The 15,000-nt window shown below is 50.6% G+C and overlaps 1 protein-coding gene across 2 annotated transcripts in view; it reads left to right on the top strand.

Moving 5' to 3' along the window:
• Nucleotides 1-14,929, top strand: part of kank2 (KN motif and ankyrin repeat domains 2) — a 21,716-nt gene extending 6,787 nt beyond the window's left edge. The window contains exons 2-13 of one of the 2 annotated variants that reach the window (XM_060037769.1): nucleotides 1,070-1,210; nucleotides 4,903-4,985; nucleotides 5,413-6,831; nucleotides 6,961-7,173; nucleotides 7,271-7,376; nucleotides 7,857-8,534; nucleotides 8,681-8,768; nucleotides 9,089-9,308; nucleotides 10,165-10,307; nucleotides 12,398-12,598; nucleotides 13,105-13,203; nucleotides 13,483-14,929. In XM_060037769.1, the coding sequence (XP_059893752.1) occupies nucleotides 4,949-4,985; nucleotides 5,413-6,831; nucleotides 6,961-7,173; nucleotides 7,271-7,376; nucleotides 7,857-8,534; nucleotides 8,681-8,768; nucleotides 9,089-9,308; nucleotides 10,165-10,307; nucleotides 12,398-12,598; nucleotides 13,105-13,203; nucleotides 13,483-13,539 (3,261 nt within the window). In that variant the 5' untranslated portion in view covers nucleotides 1,070-1,210; nucleotides 4,903-4,948 and the 3' untranslated portion in view covers nucleotides 13,540-14,929. The remainder of the gene's footprint in view (nucleotides 1-1,069; nucleotides 1,211-4,902; nucleotides 4,986-5,412; nucleotides 6,832-6,960; nucleotides 7,174-7,270; nucleotides 7,377-7,856; nucleotides 8,535-8,680; nucleotides 8,769-9,088; nucleotides 9,309-10,164; nucleotides 10,308-12,397; nucleotides 12,599-13,104; nucleotides 13,204-13,482) is intronic. The other variant, XM_060037775.1, reaches the window with a different exon arrangement.
• The last annotated feature ends 71 nt before the right edge of the window (nucleotides 14,930-15,000 follow it).

The raw sequence follows: 15,000 nt of genomic DNA on the forward strand, positions 1-15,000 counted from the left end.
TAACTATCGTAACGTCGAGAGGTCGGGAGGAGAGCGTCGTCTGGCTTCTCCAAACCCAAACCTCTGAACAAAATGTCGGCCACACCACGGTGACCGTACGCTGCGGCCGTGAGCAGCCACTTGCCATGAGAACAGAGGGCCCTTTAACACACACAGCTTATCAGCTTGACTTGCGCTGATTAGTCCGAGCCCCAAAAAAAAGTCATATTTTCTATTTTTTTATACGGGCCCACTCTTTCGGTCACATGGTCCCGTTCTCTGCAGCAGACAGTCTTGCACAACTCCTTCCTAAAAGGTAGTAGTTGTTTTGTTTGCTGGGGAGGACTAGACTCAGGGTAGGAGCGCTGACTGGGGAGTAGTCAGTAGTAGGTAGGACAACAAGGTTTGAGAGAGTGACTCACAGAGACAGGAAAAGTAGAAAACATTTCTGAACGCCACGGCTGTGAGGTTCCTCAAGCTTGGATTAATAGGATCACTGGAGGAGATTGGGCGGGGGGGGGGGGGGGGGGGGCAGTGAGTTTGTGTTGCACAGAAGACAGTCTGATGAGAAGAAGCTCTGCTTGTGTCTCTGAATCAGGATCTCCTCTCTCTCTCTCTCTCTCTCTCCCTCGGTGGCACCACTGGCAGACATTGAGTCGAGTGTGTGTGTGTGTGTGTGTGTGTGTGTGTGTGTGTGTGTGTGTGTGTGTGTGTGTGTGTGTGTGTGTGTGTGTGTGTGTGTGTGTGTGTGTGTGTGTGTGTGTGTGTGCGTGAGTGTGTGTGACATCTTAATCGGGGGCATGTTGATCACGTCAGGGACGTCTGCGATCATACACAATGGAATGTCTTGTGCAACCTGCTGTCTCCCGGCAGGAGTCACCCTGGGTTAACACCCCGCCATTAGCCAGGGGGTCACTTAACATTTCATCCGGATTGATCCACATCCATAGATGACTCTTATGTGTTTCCGCCCTTTCGTTGGTTTGTTTATGTCTTGTTTATGTGGTTTTGTAGCTCAAGGAGATCTCTATTTTGGCTCTGATGACATTACAGTGCAGTCTCTCACGTCATCATCTCTCCTTCTCCTCAGGCGGGTGCTGTAAGAGAGGAGGAAAGGAGAGAGGGAAGAAGAAGAAGAAGAAGAAGAAGGAGGGGAGAGGAGGAGGAGGAGGAAGAGGGGGTGAGGAGTGCCAGGAGACTGGGGTGGAGAGCCCTGCAGCGGGAGCAGCTGGTACGAAACGGAAAATATAGCCCTCATTTCCTAATTCATAAACCATTCCCAACCCTATAGAGGGGGGGACAAATAGTGGAGACCGTGGAAAAATCTATAAAAGAAGAAATTGTTGCACTCTGTAAAGAGCCGGTTGGTCATTAGTCATGTCCAAGTCTGCGTCATGGCAAGACCAATGCCGGACGCCGGCCATGGCTTGACCACCCTTTAATGAACGGACCCTTGAAAGCGCTTTTTTATTTTGGGGTCTTGGGCCTTTCTTGGGCACACCAAGGTGTTCAGGTCCGGGGTGTAACACATACATACACCCGGCCCTGTTTCCCCCTCCGGGATGTTGGAGGTGTGCTACTACTCAGCGTTACTCACCGTGATGATGGCGGTGGTGAAGCTCTCTGACGCGTTGCTGTTGTTTGTGGAGAAGGACGGATGGTGTGTTTGAGAGGCCTCGTGCACCGCCCGCACAAGTTGCCCTTGTGATGTCTCTTTGTGGGCATCGCTACACGACGAAGAACAGTCATTGGCTAGTCATTGCTATTGTTAGCTACATTAGCCTCTTTAGCAAACGAGCTCGAAGTTAAACAACACAACTTTTGCCCGCACAGCAAGACGGATTAAAGCAGCTATGTAATCAAGTGTGTACGGGCATTACAATCGACATTAAGAAGACCAACGTGGCGCAAATACAAAGAAAACACAACTCATTATGGGCGAAGCCATGTGCGTTTGTCTCTTCGTACGGTCAACCTCATTGAACTCGGTGGACCCTCAGAATCCCGAGTGGGACCGACCAAAAGGGGGCGTGCCTCGGTGAAATGCCGCAAGAAAGCTCTCCCCCCCCGGGAAGAGAGGGGCTGGGGGTGGTTGTTATCTTAATGACCGGTGACCACAACAACCGTAGCCCGCTAATCCTTCCTGAACCATTATGGAGGGAGTGGTGAGCACGGTCGCTGCGGTGGATATTTTTCCTAATTAACTTTCAGTCAGTATGGAATGCGGCCGAAGGACAGCCCGGGGGAAGGGGGAGAGGGGGGGGAGGGGGGGAGTCTAGGACGGGCTGGGAGGCCTTGATGAGGCGGCTGTGGCTGGGGAGATATTAGGAGGGGGCGGGGGCGTGGGGTGGGGGGGGTAGGAGGCGAGGTACGTTAGTGTGACGGTCCTCTTGACCCCAGAACACTGGTTTTTGTTCGCTGTCATCTGAGAAGAAACACTGTTTGGCGGAGCAGAGATGGAGGGACACACACATACACCCACACACACACACAGTCATGCATGCATATATCTGAAACACACAAGAAGCCCAGAGGGCAGAGAGGTCTTGATTCTGGTTGGTTGGGAGGTTGGTTTGGTGACCTGGTTTCGGCCAAAAGCAAGTTGGATAGGAGATATAACTTTGAATGTGACAATTCAACGGCAAGGCGAGGATAGAGGCGCACCCTAACAGAAGACAACAACATGTAGTAACAACAGTTCTACCGCTGCTCTTAAGTGTGATTAAAAAGTAAATAGTATCTATCCTGGTGTACACTTATCCTCTCACTCCCCCTATCTCTCTTTTAATGCGCGCACACACATATATACACACACATTCTCTCTCTCTCTCTCTCTCTCTCTCTCTCTCTCACACTCTCTGCTCCCGCCCAACTGTCTCTCCTTTCTCCCTTTCTCATACTTTGAACACCACTCTGTATTCTCACTCTGTAACACATTCCATGCCGTGATAAAGAATCACATACGTGCATACTTTATTTATAAACCTGCCGCCGCGATCGCTCACATACAGTCCGCTGAGAAGGTTTGCCTCGCATGCCACTCCTGGTTTATAATGTGTTAGCTGCCTGTCATAGCTAGGACGCGCGCTCCTAATTCAATAGCTGGTGTAAGCGCAACAGTTATAGCTTTGCATTCCGCACAGTAATTTACATCCTTGTGCTTCTCCCGCCTCTGCCTTTCCACAAATCTGTCCTTGAGGTGTGTGCATGTGTATGTGTGTGTGTCTGCACAGGTGTTTGTGTGTGTATTTGTTGGTGTGTTTGTGTGTGCGTACTTTCGGTGTGTGTGTACGTGCGTGTGTCTGTCTCTGCCTGTATGTGTCTATGCGTGTGTGAGTGTGTGTGTGTGTGTGTGTGTGTGTGTGTGTGTGTGTGTGCGTGTGCGTGTGCGTGTGTCACTGTGAGAGGGAGTGTTGACTGACCACTGATAGAGAGGCTGGCGCCCGGATATCAAAACCAACTGGAGGACTTCAGAAATACCAAGTGAACTCAGTCAGTGTTTCCAAGTGCCCCTACTTTCCACAAATGAGGAGTGTGCGACCATAGAGTCACAAGATGTCTAGTGACGGTGGAGAGAGCTCAAGGGGGGAGAGAGAGGGAGATATAAAGGGGTGAGACGAATTGATGGAGAAAGTGGGAGAGCGAGCTGGAGAGAGAGGGATATGGAGTGTGAGAATGCGAACGATGGATTAAACAGAGAGCGGGAGAGTTATAAAGGGAGTCAGAATGATGTAGCGATAGAGCGGTTGGGAGAGGGGCGAGAGAGAGTTAGCTTGCTCTGATGGAGGCCGAACATCTGCACGAACTGAAGTAAGCCGACCATGGCCTCAAACTCTAAAGGGGAAAACGTTAAATCAATATCTTAACGTTAAGTCAATATGATCATCGCTATAGTGGCGCTCCAACGGGTATCGCTGGAGATAGTTCAAACATCGCATCCTTGGTTCCCACAAACCCAGTGACCTGGGAAGTTAATATTTTGCAGGGGGAATAGACTCAACAGGCCTCGCATTGTAGGCGGCGCACCTTCAATTCTCTCCTGGTGAGAGAAAGAGAAGAAGGAAAATAGTGGCAGGTCACGGTTTATATTTTGAATGCAAAAAGTGTGGAGATGGGACGGAGGGATCTCTTCACCAGGGATGGACGACGAAGTTTGCAGGATGTGGGACATCCAGAGGACTGACTGTAACCCCCTGATCCTCAGCTGACACCAAGGAAGGGGGGGGTCGAGAAAGCCAACTCTTGCATTAGTTATCCTGTGAAACAGAAGAAGGGCGGGGGGCTCGAGAGGCAAGACGATGAGCTAGGAGAAGTGTGGGAGAGGAGGAAAAAAGGGGAAAGAGTGTACGCAAGCCCTAAATTGTAGAAGAAAGCCTACGCACAGACGATTCCTAATAAGGCTGTAACGGGCAGCCGCGGTGGGCCTGCGCTGGAATAAGCTGCCAGGAAACTTTCCCTTGTAACCTCTCTTGTCTGAATACTTAGAACAGAAACAAACACACGAAGAGTCCACGTCACTGTGCCGGGAGAAATACAGCTGAGGGGAGAGGAGAGAGGAGAGAGCCCGGGGAGGGAGAGCTGCGCAGCGATACAATAAGCCATCGCTGAGAGCACAAAGAGAAGTCCATTCATGGCTGTATCGCCCTGTGGCATGTAAGCTCGGGATTGTTTCTGTGCGTTTATTGGGACGGGGGGGTTTGTGAGTTAACGGAATGCGCTAATGGTGTTTATTGTTGGTCCGATCCCAGGCGGAAATGTTTTTATTTGAGATCCTTAAAAGAAAACATGATAATGAAGATCCACTGAAGATGTCAATTTTGTGATAACGTTCTCTAATCGAATGTAGCCTACCCACGTTGGATGTGCCGCTGCTGTTTGTTTGTAACGTTGGTACATTCATTGTGCATCTGTGGTCCTCCCCAGGTGAGAGGCGGTGGTTGATTGTGCGACAGGCCACCTCCGGCTCATCATGGCTCAGGTGCTGCATATGGACCCCAGCTTCCCAGGTAATCCCCCCCCCCCCCCCCCCCCCCCCCCCTTCTATTCAATCTTTGTATCCCTAATCTCCCAACTGGGAAGTACATTTATCAATTCAAACCTCGTGCTCATCGTCAATGTCCTCCCAATTACCACAATCAACCCTCCCACTAATCACCCTAACCCCTTTATTTATTTTAAAGCTCAGCCTATTCTCATCTTAAATGTCTCTGCTGTTATCATGGACAGACTTAAGTCTTGTGGATTGGACTCCTTGTTATTGTGCTCCTATCCACCTCCTTGTTTTCCTTGTTTTCGTGAGCTTGTCTCCCAGTGTACACAGTGTAAACAACAGGATCCCCAAAACAAATAAAAAGTCTGAGTCCGGGATCAGTCACCGATTTCCTTTGTGGCTAACCTCGATTTCCTCTCCCCCCCTCCGCCTCCCTTTTACAGGGAAGCTGAACTCGCCCACTCCCCCCGTCCTGCGCGGGAAGGAACAGGAGGCCCCCTACTCCGTCGAGACCCCCTACGGCTACCGTCTGGACCTGGACTTCCTCAAGTATGTCAACGACATCGAGAAGGGCCACACCATCAAGAAGGTGCCCAACCAGCGGCGGCCCCGCTACGGCTCCCTGCCGCGCGGCCACGGCTACACGGGCTCCTGGTGGACGTCCACCGAGTCCCTCTGCTCCAACACCAGCGTGGACAGCCGCCACTCCTCCTTCTCCTACTGCGCCCCGGGCTTCCACAGCAACCAGCGGCCCAGCTTCAGCACGGCGCGAGTGGAGAAGACCCTGCTGGACGCCCGGCGGAAGCTGGAGGAGGAGAAGGAGGGCCGGCGCTTCTCCAACCTGGGCAGCATGCACAGCAGCATGGCGGGCTCCAACACCTCCATCAGCAGCGCGCACAGCTTCAACCGCGCCCAGGGCGGCGGCGGCGGCGGCGGCTCCTACACGCCCATGAGCTCGGGCTTGTCCACCCCGGTGTCGCCCACCCCGGCCCACCTGTCGCACGTGCGGGAGCAGATGGCGGTGGCGCTGCGGAAGATCCGGGAGCTGGAGGAGCAGGTGAAGACCATCCCGGTGCTGCAGGTCAAGATCTCGGTGCTGCAGGAGGAGAAGCGGCAGCTGAGCGTGCAGCTGAAGAGCCAGAAGTTCCTGGGCCACAGCTCGGGCTTCAGCAGGGGCCGTCCCAGAGGGGAGCTGTACATCGACATCCCCGAAGAAGAGGCGAGCGCGGGGGCCGCCGGCGGCGCCGCAGCGCCAACGAGCCCCGAGCCCGAGGGGGGGCCGGCGTCGCCCCCCGCGACGCCCCGCGACGCCTCCAAGCCGGACTCGGGCTGCGAGATCGAAGACACGGTGATCGTGGGCGGGGCGCGGCCCGGGGCCGCGAGGGAGGTGCGCACCGTCGGGGTCGGGCCGGAGCGGGGCCCGCCGGTTCGGCACGCGGGGGTCGGGGTCCGGGAGCAGGACCTGGGGCTGCTCCCGGAGACGGACGCCCTGAGGGGCCAGGTGGGCCGGCTGGAGGAGGCGCTGAGGCAGGCGGCGGCGGACCTCCGCGCCGCGCGGCCGCAGCAGCAGGCGGAGCGGCCCGCCCAGGGCCTGCGCGCCGAGCACCCGGTCAGGACCACCAGCGTCGGCGGGCGGGAGCCCGAGGGCCAGAGCCTGCAGACGCTGGTCAGCTTCACCCAGCACCCCGGGCCGAGGCAGCAGAGGACCGTGGGGGTCCAGGTGTACACCCTGGAGCAGCCCACCGTCACCGAGGTGGGGACGCGGATCCGAGCCGAGAGCTGCAGCCCGGCCTCCCTCCCCACGCCGCACGTCGCCCACGAGGGTCCCCACCGAGGACACGTGGAAGTGATCGCTTCAGAAGGTGCTTATCCCCTACTGGCTTTTTTTTTTCGTGCATATCTTTCATGCATTCGACTGTTTTATGGGTGCACCTTAACTGGCACTTGCCGCCTGATAACAGATCGTTTCTTTGCGTTCTCCAACACCCCAGATGCTCCGGTTGAGCTGCCGATCGCCGTGAGCTCCAAGCAGGTGCGGGATGTCCTGAGAAGCGAGTTGTCCACCTCAGTTCCTGTCGCTAAACCTGCCATCGCCATGGGAACGTCTGGCAATCAGCCGGCATCATTGCATCTGAGAGATGCAGAGCGGACCCAGCCCACAGTCACCGAAGCAGCCCATCCACAGGAGGGTCTTCCTCAGACAGGTAACCGGAGAACCTTCTAGATCACCTGTACTGTATACCATATTGAAGATATGCATGATTTCAGGTGTGGAATTTGACGATGGTCTTGTGTCTCCAGCCTCTCCCCAGTTGTCTCTGAGGTCGATTATGAAGCGGAAAGCAGAGGGGGAACCTGGGTCTCCTTCCTTGAAGAAAAACCTCCAGTTCATTGGAGTCAATGGGGGGTAGGTGACAGACAATGCAGAACGACTGGATCGCCATTACGCCCAATGTGCAAAAGATTTATAACAATTAGATTGATACTTAAGAAATATAATTCCGAATAGAATCAACCGATTAGATCTCTGAACACCAATAATATCTCAGAACTTTGATGTTAATATCCTGTATTAACATACAGGAGTAACTTTTAACTTTAGCGCAACTTTTAACCTTCACAGAATTGTCTTGAATTGAGCTGTGACTGTAACATCTGCTATTGCTGGTTTTCATTGGAGGGGTCAAGGGTCATTCAGGAGGTAGCAGAGCGGGGGACGTAGCAGCCTAGCATAACTCTTGATAATGGAGAATGTGCAAGTTCAGTAATGAGGCTTCCAGTCAACAAATTCAAGGGAGTTCCCCTACTAATGTGCAGGGTTGAACTGTGGCGAGTGAATCACAAGAGACCTTCGGTGGATGACTAACCGGTGTCTTATCTCTCGCAGATACGAGTCCACCTCCTCCGAGGACAGCAGCAGCGAGAGCTCGGAGGAGAGTGACTCTAGCGAGTATCACGAAGCCAGAGAGAAACTCCCCGAGTCGGCTGCCAGAAACCAGCTCCAAACTTCGGCCAGGACCCCCGTCGCCAATCCCCATGCCCAGGACACCGACCCTCCACCAGGCCACACTGCCGTCAGACCACCAGCTCCAGCTGCTGAAGCTCCGCAGACCACCAGCCCGCCCGCCTCTGCAGACACAGAAGCGCAGCCTGGCCCCCGGCGGTCCCCAGAAGCGCGCCTAGACGTGGGGCAAAAGGGCGACCCGGAACCACAGGTGGCCGAGCTTAATCTAAGCCCCCCCCCGTCCCAGACCGTCGCCCCGGACAACACGGCCAGACCCACAGCGGCAGAGGGGGACACCGGAGAGAGAGAGGTTTTGCCGGGGACGCTCGCCCCGGAGTCCGTCGCCGTGGCAACGCTGTGCTCCGCGGCGCTCGTCGCCGGTCAAATCGAGGTCGCAGACGGCGGCGAGCGCACTCAGTACGTCGTCCAATCGGAAGCGCACGCTCCGACCCCTCGGCTTGTAGCCGACGAATCAAACTCCACGCAGGCTCCGCCGCAGACCCCCGGGCCGCCATCGTCCTCCGCGCAGAGTGAGCCAGCCGCCGGCCAGCAGCCCGTCAGGTAACCTGAGACCTGTCCCAAAGCCTGTTAACTCAAGATGGAACTAGAGGCCAGATGTTACCCGCCGTGTGTTTGTTTGTTGTATATACTGTCCTTTGGTTCAGGAGTTAATTTGCAGTGTTTATGCTTTTTTTTTGTTGCGGCAGGCTGGAAATGAGTGACAACCTGATGGCAGCTCTCCACACCCTGCAGAAGTCCCTGGGAGACCCCAATGCCTTCAGTCAGCAGGGCGCGGTAAGCAGCGGGTCCTGTGGGGTCAGTCAGGCTGAATGAATCAAAAAAACAAGCCAGCATAAACCGAAACAAAAGGCAACGCAGCACATAGCCAGCCTCTATGATTGCTACAAAACTTGAATTGTGTTAGTTGAGTTTAACATTTCAGAAGAAGGCATTGGTAGGCCTTCTACTCCTTGTACTCGCCTCCTTGTATATTAGTTATTGTAGCTCCTGGTCACAGCGCAGTTCAAAAGAAGGCATTGGTCTAAAGGAACAGTGTTTGCATTGTGCGGCGTATTCCAGCCTAAAGCTTGTGTCCCTTCCTGTGCCCCGTCCAGAGGGCGGCCTACACCAGCGTCCTGCAGGAGTGGCTGCGCGTCTCCTGCCACAAGGCGGCGGACCCGGCCCTGGTGCGGCTCTACATGGACGCCTTCGCCTCCTGCTCGCCCCAGCTGCTGGAGTTTGTGATCAACATGGCCGACGGCAACGGGAACACGGCGCTGCACTACACCGTGTCCCACTCCAACTTCCCCGTGGTCAGACTGCTGCTGGACACCGGTGAGACATCCGCACAAGAGAGAGAGAGACTATGCAGAGGAGAGAGGGGAGAGAGAGAGAGAGAGAGAGAGAGAGAGAGAGAGAGAGGGAGAGGGAGAGGGAGAGAGAGAGAGAGAGAGAGAGAGAGAGAGAGAGAGAGAGAGAGAGGGGGAGGGGGAGAGAGAGAGAGAGAGAGAGAGAGAGAGGGAGGGGGAGAGAGAGAGAGAGAGAGAGAGAGAATTTAAAGTAGGGAAATATAAACTGTTCAAGGAGAGACAGAGTGCAAAGACAGAGAGAAGAGAGACAAGTTAGAGGGAGAGATCATATATATATATAGAGAGAGAGTAGGAAAGAAAGAAGTTAGAGCATACATGAGGTGAGTAGAAAGAAAATGAGTAGACAGGGAGAGAAAGTGCAGAGAGAGTACCATATAGAGAGTAGAGGATAGAGAGAGTAAAGGAGAGGACGTAGAGAGAGAAAAACTGTAGAGAGAGAGAGAGAGAGAGAGAGAGAGAGAGAGAGAGGGTGAGAGAGAGAGAGGGTGAGAGAGAGAGAGAGAGAGAGAGAGAGAGAGAGAGAGAGAGAGAGAGAGAGAGAGAGGGTGAGAGAGAGAGCAAAGAAGAGGGAGTAGAGGGAGAGGAAAATAATAAGAGGGAGTATAGAAAGAGTGTGTGGGTAGATGGAGAGAGAGAGAAATATTATGTATATTGCAACAGATAGCTTATGGAAAAGAAAGAAAGAAAGATAATACAATGTATTTCACAACGTATTTTTTATCTACTTGTCCTGTTGATGGTAACTCTGTAGGTCGGACAGGTCAGCACAGTGCTGATGTTGTCTTTTCTTGCCAGAAACAATTGCCCTATCTTCCGTTCAGGCATGTGCAACGCTGACAAACAGAACAAGGCCGGTTACACTGCCATCATGCTGACAGCGCTGGCTGCCTTCCACTCTGACAGCGACCTCCACACAGTCCTGCAGCTGCTCAGGACAGGCGATGTTAATGCCAAGGCCAGCCAGGTACGCCCCCTGCTGTTTCAAAACCGTTACTGCACCTTTGAAATGTTGAGATGGTCCAAATGAGTGGAGCTTGGCAGAACAAGGGAAACACACAATTGTGTGTTTTATAAATACAATTAAATATTTATATCAGAGGGATTTTTCTACTCACACTTTTAGTTTTCAAAAAAGTTTTTTTTTTCTCTTTGCATTTCCATCAACAATAAAGACACAGCACACAAACAACTAAAATAGTGACAATAACTACAGAATCTACAACAATAGACAACACAAACAACAACAATGACGACAACAACAAAGACAACAACGACGACCTACATTCGGGGGGGTTGGGGTTGGTGGGGGGGGGGGGGGGGGGGGGGGCACAGTGCCCTAATTCAACTGGGCTGCAGACATGTCACCTGTCAGCTCCCCTGTGGATGATTATAGATGGATAGACGGACACACAGATAGAAAGACAGATGGTTATGTAAACACACGAATGGCCCATCAGAATAGATGCTGTAGTTAGGATGTTGAAACTCGTAGAATAGGCGGGCCCACTGTAAGCCCTGAGCACTGATGATACAGGGAAGAAGTATCTGTGTGCTTCCGTCCCATAACTTACTTGGGTCTGGATCGAGGTCGCTGAGGTTGGAGATAGCCTTGCCCATGCTTCAGAGATGGAGCCAATCCCCCAGCGACGTTCCTCTGTAGAAGCGGGGGGTGTTTCCTCACCTTCTTCAAGAAGAGACGTTTTGCCATGAGGCTGGCAAGGGAAATCACTCTTTGATGGTTTCCCTCTAAATGTTCTCAATGCGGGTCCCTAGCAAGGACCGAAAATCGACATTTAGGATCCCCGTGAGCATATGTGCCACTTCCCTCCACAGGGAATCAACGGCAGGGCAGTGCCATAACATATGGATGAGAGTTCCCACTTTTCCACATCCGTGCCAGCATTGATCTGTTAGGTTGTGGTCCATTCTTTAGAGTTTAACAGGGGCGAACGATACCCTGTGCATTATCTTTATCTGTATGCAGAATTTCCATGATTAGTTCCTTCTAGAGCCATTTCCAGGTACCCCTTGTCAATATGTTGCTTTAGCCCCATGACAGTGGGAGTCTCGACAAACAATTTCATGACAGACGGCACTGTACATCCTGGACACCTAGTCCACCTGTTGGAGCTTAGCTTTGAGAGCGTTTATACGATTTATTCTGGGCCTCTTGTCTTCCCACAGGAAGCTAGAAGAAAAAGCATCAATCTCTTGAAACAAGCCTTGTGGAATTTGTAGCACGAGAACTGATATAATGGAGGTTATCCTAGGCAGTATGTTTATAACTCTGCTCCACCCCACAAAGACAGTAGAAGAACTGTTTTGATGATCATCTTGGATCGTTCTTAATGGTTCAGGGACATTAATTTCACAAATTCTGGAAGTCTGGGATCTGATGGTTTCCCCTAAATACCTCAAATTCCTCCAGGCTTCCAGGCAAAAGGAGCAGTACTCAGGTGTGCTGGCAATGTTCCCGAGTTGCTTCACTCTTTCTCCGGTTGTTGATTTTGTAGCCTGAGAATGAGCTGAATGATTTAATTTATTCCAGAAACTTTTGGCACTGAACGGACTGGGTTTGATAAAGTCAGCAGAATATCATCTGCGTGCGTCTTTCATTTAAAATCATAGTCGCCTACCGTTAGGCTGGTTATTGTTTATGTTCTTGAAAAATTGTATGTGGCTGATTGAAAAGCGCATTAACTCTTACCAGCAGCTTATCTTCCCTGAAGGACTTAGATCATAAGATAAAGAATAAATATAACATTAATTGAATTGTGTTATCCCTGGAGAGGAATCTTGAGATACTAAATACTAAATACTATTTGTCACATTCTCATTCAGCATGTGCAGTGAAATGTTTCTGTGACATTAGCATGCACTCATTCCGGTTGTGTGTGTGTGTGTGTGTGTGTGTGTGTGTGTGTGTGTGTGTGTGTGTGTGTGTGTGTGTGTGTGTGTGTGTGTGTGTGTGTGTGTGTGTGTGTGTGTGTGTGTGTGTGTGTGTGCGCGTGTGTAATGTGCGTGTGTTGTTGTTTTGTGTTGTTGTTTGTCCAGGCCGGCCAGACGGCACTGATGCTAGCGGTTAGCCACGGCCGCGGGGACATGGTGCGTGCGCTGCTGTCCTGCGGCGCGCAGGTCAACGTGCGCGACGACGACGGCTCCACGGCGCTCATGTGCGCCTGCGAGCACGGCCACGTCGACATCGTGCGGCAGCTGCTGTCCGCGCCGGGCTGCGACGCCACGCTCACGGACAACGTAAGCCAGATAACCCCCCCCCCCCCCCCCCCCCTATAATCATACAGGGTTTCTATAATGTCTCCATCTCCAGCCGGGGAAACGCAGTTTGATTTGTATTGCCCCTATAGTTAGAGTAGCTCAAAAACGTCCTAAATGTAAGCCAATGTTGCAACGGGGTGTTTTGATACGCGTATGGGTTTGTGTGAAATGGCTGCCTACTGCCTCCGACAATGCATTATTTCATGGTTCGAAAGGTGTCAAAAGGTCCTGAATGTAAAAACAAACAGTTACTAGGAAGCGTCTGCTTATCGCTGGGACGTGGATATTGCAGGCAGAGGTTGATCAGGTTGAATCAACGTGTTTGGTAGCAGGTGCGCAAAAATGCGCCAAATTGTGACCAGAAACCAAATGTCTGAAGCTGTTAGTGTGCCCTTAAACCCTCTTTAAGTATCTTCAACCCCCTTTAAGGTGCTTGACCCCTCTTCAAGGTTTCAACATCTTTCTGTTGGGTGCTTCTCCTGTAGGATGGCAGCACAGCGCTGTCCATTTCCCTGGAGGCCAGCCAGAACGACATCGCCGTCCTGCTCTATGCACACCTGAACTTTGCAAAACCCCCTTCTCCTGTGTGTACTGGTAGACTCCAGAAGCATGCTTGTGTCCGCAAATGCAACAAACACACACACACACACTCACTCACTCACTCACTCACTCACTCACTCACTCACTCACTCACTCACTCACTCACTCACTCACTCACTCACTCACTCACTCACTCATACATACATCGGAACAAAAATAAGTGTTATCCTACTTCCAAAAATGTAGTCTAAATTTAAAAGGTTCACATTTATACGCTGTTTGTAGTGATTCTAAATAACACTTCACTTGTCAACTCTTTCCAGGTGTCCCCCAGGTCCTCACTTCTGGGCCCTTCCTCTCCGCCCGGGGAAACAAAGTGATGGACTTGTCCCCCGTTGGTGACACCCACTCTTCAGTCTACTTCTATTTCTGTCTGCCTTTTCATGTGTGCAACGGACCGATACTGTTCGTGTGTGTGTGTGTGTGTGTGTGTGTGTGTGTGTGTGTGTGTGTGTGTGTGTTTTCTCTTTGTATTTCCACTATCTAACTAACATTCTGGAGATGTAAAGATAATGGCATGACTCAACCACTCAACTTTACATTGATGTATGGAACATACGTACTTACTTACATACATGCACTCCACCCCCCAGCCATACCATTACAGCGACAAAACTGACCATTTGGTAATGCTTGAAAAGTAGCGTTGACTCTGTCCGAATTTCAACTATTTTTTTTAATATACAGAACTGTTTCTTCTTAAAGCAATATATATTTTTTGTAGCCTAATGAACTGTTATACATCCATACGTCAACAAACATATCCCTTTGTGTATCACCAGCACGGCCGTTTAAGGAATAGCACAAGCCACCTCTCTCGTAGCAAAGTGTCCTTGATATATCGCCTCAGTTACCATTTTTGGCGCTACAAAGTCCAATACCTATTCACCTCTTAGATAATAATAATAATTATACTACAATTTATACACAAAACCTCTTTACTGAACAATATTTTGTTATAGTCCCTATTACTTATTCTGATTCAAATGTATGACTACCAGTGCTAGTGACATATCATATTGGAGCACCGGTTTACCTATATAAACACTGATCTCTTTTTAATGTACTCCCAGCTCTTTTTTCTTTCCTAAAACGGATCCAAAGATGTATCCCACAATTCAACTCTTCCACACTGTGAGTTGTGTGCAGGTGTGTGAACCGGTGCAGTTGCAGAGGGTCAATAATTGACAAGGTTTCTTTCAAAATGTATAGTACTGTAGTCTATGGTTTGGTTTGGTTTGTTTTCTCAGTGAAGGTATTTTGGAATGATCCTAGAAAGGTTTGGCATTGGACGTGGATGTCAAAGACAATGTTTGAGCGATCCAATGGAAGTTAGAACTTTTATGGCATCTAGAAAGTGACTTGAGTCCTTGTAAAGGATGTGATGTGTAAGATAGGAGTATCAAAATAATATATGTCCTTCGAAAAATTGTGGTGATGCATTAAGTCAAATTCTTTTTAAATGTGTATCAATGACAGAATTTATATTACTTTTGAATATTTTTCCCACTCTTTTAATATACACTTTTGAGTAATAGAATTTTTATAGACTTTTTTTAATTTAACTGTCCGTCTTTTTATACATTTGGTTTTATATTGTCACATATTCACAGTTCTTTGGCTTAAGTTTTAACTACTTGTGCAAGTTTGTGTGTTGCCAAAGTATTTGTTCATTTGAAGAAATATAATAAATGTGGATTCCAAAATGGACTATATGGTCTATTCATTGCAAACTATAAAGACATCAAGGTGTAAAGAAATTGCAACAACTGGCATTCCAG

This window comes from Gadus macrocephalus, chromosome 2 (genome assembly GCF_031168955.1).
Source record: "Gadus macrocephalus chromosome 2, ASM3116895v1".
In the NCBI taxonomy this organism is placed as follows: domain Eukaryota; kingdom Metazoa; phylum Chordata; class Actinopteri; order Gadiformes; family Gadidae; genus Gadus; species Gadus macrocephalus.